The sequence below is a fragment of the Eimeria maxima genome, genomic scaffold (assembly GCF_000499605.1).
Source record: "Eimeria maxima Weybridge genomic scaffold, Emw_scaff398, whole genome shotgun sequence".
NCBI lineage: Eukaryota > Apicomplexa > Conoidasida > Eucoccidiorida > Eimeriidae > Eimeria > Eimeria maxima.
In genome coordinates this window covers 19,914-29,741 of record NW_013566477.1, presented here as the reverse complement: position 1 = coordinate 29,741, position 9,828 = coordinate 19,914, and the positions used below count along the sequence as shown (strand labels likewise).

At 54.3% G+C, this 9,828-nt stretch overlaps 1 protein-coding gene across 1 annotated transcript; it reads left to right on the top strand.

Annotated features, from left to right (window-relative positions):
- Positions 1 to 2,006: 2,006 nt before the first annotated feature.
- EMWEY_00031450 (leucine rich repeat family protein, putative) lies at positions 2,007 to 7,826 on the top strand (the record flags this gene model as incomplete). The annotated part of the gene is made up of 7 exons (XM_013481713.1): positions 2,007 to 2,105; positions 2,679 to 3,053; positions 3,585 to 3,677; positions 3,840 to 3,993; positions 4,139 to 4,467; positions 4,665 to 7,120; positions 7,307 to 7,826. 7 exons carry the CDS (start codon positions 2,007 to 2,009, stop codon positions 7,824 to 7,826), a joined length of 4,026 nt encoding a protein of 1,341 aa, XP_013337167.1.
- Between the last annotated feature and the right edge of the window lie 2,002 nt (positions 7,827 to 9,828).

The window sequence follows — 9,828 nt, the reverse complement described above, 5'->3', positions numbered from 1 at the left end:
AGACGGGACACAGCGGGCAAAGTGGTGTTGTACGGCGTGCTACTACAGCAGGAGCAGAGCACAGATCTTAAGAAAAACTTGATTATTCTAATATTTAAATTATTTCAATTTAAGGAAAGAATGAACTTTTATTGATCTGGGAATGAACTTTTATCGATCTGAAGGTAAGAATGCATGAGCGAAGACGGAAAATCTCAAGAAATACAGAGGATAATGTGAGGCGATAGCGGGAAACGGGTCCGGCGTTGCGACGGGGGACAAAAGTCATGGGAAATGGCTATTTTTGAATTTTGCCTAATTGAATTATTGGGGTTTTGGGGGTTTCTACTGCTGCTGTCCATTTTGCAAATGCTAATGCTTTTTGTTCTACTGCATATAGCTTGCTTGCTGGGCATGCACACAGCGGTCCGCACGAAGCTGCAGCAGGCGTTTCGGCTGCTCCTGCCCCCAGCTGCTGCCAGCAGCAGTAGGGACGCGAGTTGCAGCAGCAGCAAGCTGTTGCTTCCTCTTCCTCCAGGCTCCCTCAGACAACTCGGGGAGACACTCATAGATTTGCTGCACCTGCACAGTCATCGGGTCTCCACAAAACACCTAGCTAGCTAGCTAGCTTGCAAACTAGCTTCCTAGCTACCTAGTTATTCTTTCTACCTAGCCAGCATGCTAGGTACTTGGCTATCCAGCCAGATAGCAGGGTTTGCACCTTGCTGACTAGCAAGATAACGGCGAACACCCGACCGGGGAGCCAGCCCCCGCAGCATCGTGTACTTACCAGGTTAGGTAAATCCCAATAGGGTTTGCCTGTGCCCTAGACGGGAGAGCCTCAACCACCGTGTCCTTCAACCGCCAAGATGGCAGCATGTGCTTGTCAATAAATAGGCTGGCCGTGCCTCACCAGCAGCAGTGGAAGCAGAAACAACGGTACGTTATACAAACACATGCTGGTGTGGGGGTCCCTGGGTTGCCCTGCTGCTGTTTCTGCGGCGGCCCCCAGGAGAAGGGGTCCGTCGCCGCTGCTCCTGGTGCTGCCACCCTTCAGGCGAAAGAGACTCACGTACCCCTGTTCCCACAGCTGCTGCCGTTCCAGGTGTTGCTCTGGCAACGGGTACGTGAGTCTCCTGCTGCTGCCGGTTCTACAGGCCCTGCTGATGCTAACACTACTGCTTGCTGCTCGCGTGCTACTAGTTGTGCAGGCTGGCTATGTGTGTTTGCCTACTGCATGATACCATAGGCCATATATGATATATTATCAGTGAGGCCAACCCTACACCAGTATGGTTGGGCATTCAATAGCATTCCCAACAAGCTTGGGCATTCATACTGCGGCAATGGTGACGCTTTTTTCTCCTCCAAAATGCCCCAAGTATAAATGCCCTCCGCATAAACAAACATTCAGCATTGAGCAATCGATGAGGAAACACCAGAATTCAAAAGTCTACCCTCAGGGTGTGTAATATCAACCTGCTAGTAAATTACATCGTGATTATTTTATTTCCTATCCATCGTAATCAACAATCGTGGCGTGCTTGGTGAGTTTAACGACGTTTTTGACCACCTAACCCGAGCATGTGTACATCTTTTCTCTTGTGCATACGCCTACCTCCCGAAATGGCTTTGGGTGCTCGTGTTCTGTTTGTCACTCAGGGGTACGGGGAGCTGTAGCAACCTGTTACTAGCTTTTCATAGCTACATGGATGACTGCGCCAACAAAGATGGGGTAGGCGCTGAGGTGGCAGAAGGAACAGTAACGGCGGTAGGATCTGTGTCTCCGGAAGGCCTTCTTATGGGGAGCTGCTGTTCCTGTGGTGCTGTTGCAGAAACGATGACACCGTGGTGCTGCTACTGCCTTTTGCTGCGGTGCATATACACCTGAAGTTCTGACGGGAGTGTTTCGGTTGATTGGCCTGTGGCTGCTTGGAAGGGTTTTCACTACTCCCCTTGTTCCCCGCTGCGTTCTAGTTGCCTTAGATGCGTCCGTCTTCCTGTATTTTTAAACAACCTCTTAAAAAATGCAGCAGTACCTGCGTGAATTCTCCGCCACCAGACTCGCACACAGGGACCCCACCACAGGGGGCCCCCATGTCTGCAAAACGGTCACGGCCTTCAAGGTTCGTCTCTAGTTGTTTTTACCGTTTCGTTTGTTAACTATCATATATACTTTCAATTTAATCCGCCGAAACGCGTTCTTCTTGCCGCTGACCAGGGGGCCCTCACGCTCGCCAAAGGGCCCCCTAAACACTACCCTAAACCACAGACTCTAAACACAAAGTTTAAACACTGATGCCTTCCTGCCATTCGTCTCGAGAGCATATAGTTGCGGATTTTATGCTTAAAGCTTCTCCAGTGTTTGTTTTCTGGGCGCGCCCTTAGGCTGTGAGTTTTTCTTTATATCTAAGAGTAAGGAGCCACCGCAGAGTCTGCGTGGCGGCAACAGGGCTGCAACAGCAACAAAAATAACAGCGACAGCAGCAGCATCGGCAGCAATACCAAGGTAGGCAGAGTTGCCAGGCTTTACACAGAGTAGAGGAGCTGCAGCACTGCCAAGGATAGCAGCCGAATTGCAAAGCGCAGCAGTAGTGGCGACAGCAACAGAAGTGGCAGCATTGTGGCTGCTGGGATGAGTGCCGATTCTCCTCTTGCTGCGGGCTAGGCTGCTGCTGATGCTGCTGCTCCCGGTGCAGCCACAGGAGCTGCTTCAGCAGGAAGAAGATCTCAACAGCAGCACCAGCAGCAGTCATGCCGCAATTCCGGGACCCTCAGGACATGTAGCAGCAGCAGCAACAGCAACAGTATCAGCAGCAACAGCAGCCCCGGAAACACCTGAAACGACTGCCGGTCACCCCGATGGATCTCCTTGCCGTACACAGCCCCAGGGTTCACAGGGGCACCAGCCACGGCTGCAGCCAGCTCATCATTATCATCATCAGCAGCAGATACGTCTGATTGGGCTTGGCTTGACTTGTGTTTCTGCTGCGCTTTCTAAGATGCATGTGGGGGCATCATTAGAGAATATTCGGGTCTTGTCTCTGCATGCAAACTCCCTAGTTTCTCTGGAGGTACGCTGCCTCTGCTGCCACTGCTGCCGCTAATGTTGCTGGTGCTCATGTTACTGATGATGTGCTGCTGTTGAATTTCTTTTCCTGCGAAGCTGTTTAGCTGTGGCTGTTACTTCCAGAAGTTGCCGTTGCTCCTGCGGGGGGATTCCGCCGTCGGCACCATTAGGTGCTACGGCTGCCCCTGTTGCTGCTGCACCTGTGCGGTTGGTACTGCTGCAGGGGATAAACGCCCTGCCTGCTCTTGAGGAGCTGCGAGTCTCCTCTAATCATTTGGAGCGGCTTGGCTGCTTAACGTCCTTGCAGCGCCTGCGGCTCCTCGACGTCGCCTCTAACAAGGCAAGGCGTATACCCTAAACCATAGACCTTGAACCCTAAACGCTGAGAGACCTTAAATACCGAACCCAGAACCTTACACTGAACCTGGCGCCTATGCGAAAAGCCCCATACATTGCAGTTCTAGGCGCGGCACGCGCACTTTGCAGTGGGCAACAGCAGCAATAGCAGTGCTGTTGGAGGTGGTGCTGTTCTCAGCTGCGGTCTCTGGATGGCGTCGCGGGTCTGTCGAGCCTCCGCTGTCTCCGCGCTGAGCTCAACCAAATTAGTTGCATCTCGGGCCTCCAGCAGGTAAATCCTACATATGGGTGCCAGATAGATGAACTTCGAGACTGGCTGCACGTGCCGTCCGTTTCATATTCACCCATTGAGCTTGAGGGCTTGAGCTGTAGGGTGAACAGGGTTCAGAGTACAGGGTTTGTGCTTCAGGGTTCGTGGGATTTGCGGGTGTAGGATTTAGGGTTGAGGGTTTGTATGCAGCTGTGGGGACCGGAATACCGCCTCGAGTGCCTCGACCTGCGCTGCAACCGATTAGGGGAACTGAAGCAGCTGCTGTTCCTTGGGGGCCTGTCTCACCTCAAGCAGCTGTCCCTGCAAGCTAAAGAAGGTAGAAACACCATAATCCCTTAACCGTAGCAGCGGATTTGGACTGTAGCAGCCATCAGAGGCGCAGCAGGCGGCGCTTGGGGTTGGGGATCAGGGGTTTGTGGTTTAGATTTTCTCTTCTGCTCCCTTTGCTTCGCGTGCCGCAGCCGCGCTGCAGCAGCAGCAGCACCAGAAACAGCAGGAACGTGATGGAGACGCAACACTTCATGCCATCGCCCTGTCTCCTCAACGCAGCACCAGCAGCAACACCAACTTCATTTGTTGCAGCCCGTGCTATCGCCGGTTTGTGCTGCTGTGCGCTCCCCTGCTGCAGCAGCTCGATGGCATTCCAGTAGAAGCTGAAGAGCGAGCAGCAGCAGCCGCAGAAGCAGCAGCAGTTGCTGCTGGGGATGTCACCCGCAGCTGTGACTTCGACTCCCAGCAGCAGGAACTAGACCGCCTCTGGAGGCAGCTCAGACCGCATCCTTCTACCAGAGTACCACATACCCTAAACCCTAAACCCTTGTTTCTGTCTCCACTCAACGCCCTGCGTGCCTCAGCGAAGCAGAATGGAAGATGTACCTCCTCGACCTTCCTGCTGCCTTTTGCTGCTGCTGCATCTTGCTGCTGCTGCATCGTACTACCGTATATTGGCTTTTGCTGCTGCTCCTTTGGTTGTTGCTCTGACTTCAGTGCATCTCTCTGGGCGGCGCGTGCGGGGTCCGCGCTGCAACACGGAGAGCGAAGACAGCAGGTACAGCAGCAGCAGCAGCAGCTCCACAGGCAGCAACAGCAATATCAACAAAGACAGCCACAAAAGTATCTACAAAAGCAGCAGAAGTCCCAGCAGCAGCAACACATCATCAAACCCGCGACATTGCAATAGTGGTTGAGGCCTGCAACACTGGAGGAAACCATGCCCAGACCAAAACAGCAGCAGATGCAACCACAGATGCAGCTCTTGCTGCATCAGCAGCGCAAGCAGGGTGCAACTCACCAGAACTGGAGAGCAGCAAAAAGTTGTCACTTGAAGTGACAGGCTGCAACGTTCCGAGGTCAGCAGCAGCACCGACAGGAGACCCAGCACCCGAAGCAGTCACAGCAGAAGAGGCGACAACAGCAGCAGCAGCTTCAGAAGGCAGCTCATCGTTACTTCTCTCGACGCTGCAGCGGCTCCCAGAGGCATCGCATGCAGCCCTGCATGCAATTTCAGCAATGGAGTTCCTGCAGTGTCTTGCTGGTCTCCCTGACAATCCACTTTCAGAAGCAGCAACAGCAGCAAACGCAGACACACCTGGTGCTCGTGCAGCAACGGCTGACGCGTCGAAGGAGGTTGAGGTGCGCGCACCAATAAGATTAACAGAAACCACCGCAGAAGCACAACCAGCTATGGTAGCCTCAGCAGAAGCAGCAGCAGAAGTCCTCAGCAGTAGCAATTCAAAAGGCCCCATTGGGGGCTCCGAATCTGGGTGCTGCTCACCTCGTCGTTTCATTAGTGGCAGCAACAGCAAAACCAACAGCAACAGTAGCAGCAGCAGCACAAACAGCAGCAGCGGCAGTAGCAGCAGCAGCAGCAGCAGCAACTGCCCTTGTTTGAGAGGTGCAGCAGGTGACGCGCTGGAGGTAGCCCGGCTCGCTTTGCAGCTGTTGCAGCAGCAAGCAGCACATCAGCAAGGCCCGCTGCAGCGACTGTGTGAAGCAGCCCAACTGCGGCACCAGCAGAATGCTGCGGCTGCTGCTGTTGACTCACCGAGTAGCCCGCAATCCAACATAAGAGCAGCAGCAAAGGGCGAGGCAGATGAAGAAGCCGCAACAGCGGCAGCACCGGAGGTAGTGGGTGCAGTAGACGTGGAGATTGATCGTGCCGCATTACTACATGAGGCAAGCCAACCGAAGCAGCAACAGCAGAAGCACCAGCAACAGGCGCTGGAGCATTTACAGCGTCAACTTGCTGCCTATTCCGATGAAGTGGAAGAGCTGCGGCAGTTGGTGCAGCACCACCATCAGCAACAACAGCAGCAACGGCGCCAGCAGCAGGAGCAGCAGGCAGCAGCAGCAGCGCTGCAAGCACAGCAGGAGCAGCTCGTGCAGCAGCTGCAGCAGCTGCAGGAAGAGAGAAATGAAGCATGGAGCCGTGTGCAGCAGCTGCAGCAGGAGACAGCTCTGCAGCAAGATGAGCTTGCTGCAGCACATCGGCAGCAAGTGCTGCTTCGACAGAGACACGAGCGCAGCGCGAAGCAGCAGGAGCAGGAGCAGCAGGAGCAGCAGCAGCAACAGCGCCGTCGACATCAGCAGCAGTTACAGCAGCTCGAGAGTGCCTTCAGCGCTTCCTTGACCGCAGTGAAGGAGGCAGCACGTCGGCAGCAGGAACAGCAACTCCAGCAGGTTCAGCAGGCGATGGAAAAGCTGCAGAAGCACAAGCAGGAGCTGGAGCAGGAGAGGCAGCACCACAGAGAGGAGCAACAGAGGCAGCAGCACAAGCTGCACCAGCTGCAGCTGGCGCTGCGACAGACCAGCCGCAAGAACGCCGAGTTAAACAGAGTACTGCGGCTAGCAGCAAAAGAAGAATATCAGTTTCAGGCTTCTTTTAAAAAAAATACAGATAAGCTGCAGCGAGCTGTGGAGGAGACTCGACTGCTGCAGCGCGACAAGCAGCAGCTGCAGGCCGCCGTTGCTGCAGCAGAAGCGAAAAACGCGGAGCAGCAGCAGCAGCAGCAGCAGCTGGTGCAACGCGTCGCTAGGCTGCAGCAGGAACTGCAGGATGCACACAACTCCTGGACTCCTCGGGAGAAGGTGCGAGAACTGCGTTGCGAGCGGGACTTGCTGCAGCAGCAGCTGCAACAGCTGCAGCACCAGCAGCAGCAGCACAGCCAGCAGCCTGTGCAACAGCAGCAGTCCGCTGAAGAGCTGCAGTCGTTAAAGGCGGCTGTTGCAGCAGCAACTGCAGCGCAGCAAGCCGCAGAAGCTCAAGCCAGGGATACAAAGCAAACCGCCGCAGTGCATGCGCGATTGCTGCAGCAGCAGGAGGAGAAGCTGCAGCAACAGCAGCAGCTGCTGCTGCAGAAGGAAGAGATGCTGCAGGAGGCAAACATCTCCGCTCGGAGACGAGAGAAAGAACTAGAGAGGAAAACAGAGGAGTATGCACAACGGTGAGACCCCCAAACCCTCCGCGCTAGGGGCCTAGCTATTTTTCTAGAAGGCAGCAGCTTCGACTGGTGAAGGCAGCTTACACCACATGTTTATATCCTTTCTTGACTCCCCTCCCTGCCTCTTTTGGCTGCTGTTTAACTGCTTGTTTGCTGTTGCTGCTGTTCTGCTAATGCTGGTGGACTCAGAGCAATGGAGTGGCATCGGAGATACAGAGAAGTCGAGGAAGCTAGGGAAGCAACGGCTGCTGCAGACCGGCAGCAGCAGGAGGAGCTACGGCGGCTGCAGCAGCAACAGCAGCAACAGCAACAACAGCTAAAGCAGAAAGACGAAGCCCTAGACTTTGCGCAGCGCGAGCTGCAGCAGCTGATGCAAGCTGTGCAGCAGCAGCAGCAACAGCAGCAAAAACAGCGAGAGCAGCAGGAGAAGGAGCTTGTGCGTGTCCAGCAGCAGCTGCAGGAAGAGCGCCAGAAGCACGAGGAGGTGCAGCAGCAGCAGCAGATGCTTCTACAGAAGCAGGACCAGCAACTAGCCAAGCTACTGGAGCAGCTGCGCTGCAGCAAAAAGCAAACGCTTAATCGTGAGCTGGAGCTACGTGTGCTGCTGCAGCATTGGGAGAAGAGAAAGGAAACAGCAGCAGAGACTGCCAAACATCTTAACCACCTCCTCAGAAAGCTGCAACGGGATTTCGGGGACCCGTGTACCTAGCTAAATACCGGCTAGCCAGCAGGTAGCTACCAGCTAGCTGGTACAGCTCACCGGGTAGCTGGCTAGCAGCCTACCTTGCAGAGTGCTGATGCTCCATCGAAGAGCACGTAGCAGCTAGCAGGGCTTGCTGGAGGCCCCATGACTGCTCGGTTTGTTTGTTTGTTGCGAGCTGTAAATCCGTAATTACCTTCCTGTAACGTTTCCTCGACTGGATCTCAGGGTACGGGCTTAGGGTGTAGGCTGCGTATAAAGGACGGGTAGCGAGCAGCAGCAGCAGAAACAACAACAGCAGACAATTCGTATGGTGTGTCTCTGAATCTCCGAATATCAGTCCCTATATACACAGCAGCAGCAGCAGCAGCACCCCTCTGCTGCTTTTGCCGATAGCTGGTCTGCTGCATTCTGCTGCGGCTGCTAATCATCTTGGCTGCTGCTGCTTCTGCTGTTCACTAGCCGTGTCGTTTCAAAGGAATAAGGCAGTTTAAATGCGCTGCCGTCTTCCTGGATCCTGTGCAGCAGCACCAGCGGCAGCACCAGCAGATGGTTAGTGTGGGTGTCCTTTTGCTTCAGCGTGTAGCTGCAAGGTACCGTTGTCTCGAAATTCTCTCTCAACGATGAGGCAGCAGCTTTACATGCAGCAACGGGCTGGATAGCAATGTTGCTGCGGCATGCACGTAAATGCAACAGCAGCAGCTCCAGCTGCTGCTACTATAGCTCATATAGTACTGAGTAGGCGGCATCCAGCCAGTCGCATTACGTGCAGTTGTGAATGCGAGGTATTTTGCTGCAAAATCTGCAGTTCTTGTAGATAGCACAGGTACCTGGGTACAGCTGCACAGAAAGTGGAAAAGCAGCAAGCCTTTATGCTGCGCCTTCCGTAAAGCCACCTACAAAAGGCGAAGAGGGTCTGCTGCAATCGTTGTCCTTGCTGCTGGTCTGTGGGGATTGGCCTAGGTGAGAACCCCGGCGGAGCAGGTGCTGCTGCAGCTAATGTGCCAGTGATACGGCAGACAGCCGCAGCAGCACCTGCTCTCGTTTGTAACCACCTGAGGCTTGCGTTATGTGTGTGTGTGTGTGTGTGTGTGTGTGTGTGTGTGTGTGTGTGTGTGTGTGTGTGTATGTGTTTGCGGCGGCGGGGGGGGCCTCTTCATAAGCACTGTGCCGTGGATACACTCGAACTCTCGCTTTATAAAAGCGTAGACCAATGAGCAGCATGCAGCCAGCATGCATGCAGCGAGACACCTCAGCTACCTGTGTTGCTGTTGAAAGAAGATAACCAGTATGCTCCTGGCCTATCAGCCATGATATATGATGCAACAACATCCGCATCACCAGCAGCTAGCGCCAGGAAGGCACCAGGGTTGTCTGTGCCTTCCTGGCACAGGGTTGCCTGTTGAATGGAGAAGTTTGCATGTGGAAATGGCTTATGACAGCCTCCAGTATACATAAACTCCAAGGAGTTGTGCTTCTAAATAAGCGGCCGCTGCATCAAGAGCAGCGACAGTTGCGACAACGGCTGCTGCTGCTGCTGGTGGAACTCGGGCAGTATGAAGGTGTGCCGGCCGCCCCTGTGCGATTAGTATGCGAAGTGACTGTTGCTTTTCTTTGTCTGTTTGATGTGTGTATGCATTCAATTTACTCTTTGAAGGCTAGTAGCTGCCATCTCCGCTCCCGCGCAGCAGCAGCCGCACAACACAGGAAGGTCACTCGCTGCATGTGCTCCACCGGTTCCTTTTTCTGCTGCTCTTGCTGCTGCACCAGGCTACTGCTGCATAAAAGCGAGATACGATAAATACAAAGGGAGCAGCGAGAGACTGCATATAGCAGAGACAGATACGGGGAGGGGGTGGTTGTTGCCACAGAAGGAGAGAGACGGAGACAGGAGGGGGCAAACAACACAGAAGAGAAACAGAAACAAGGTCACTCTAAGGGACACAATGAACAACAGATAAGAAGCTGATTCTCCGTCCATCTCCACTCCTCTGCTTGTCAAAGTGACTTC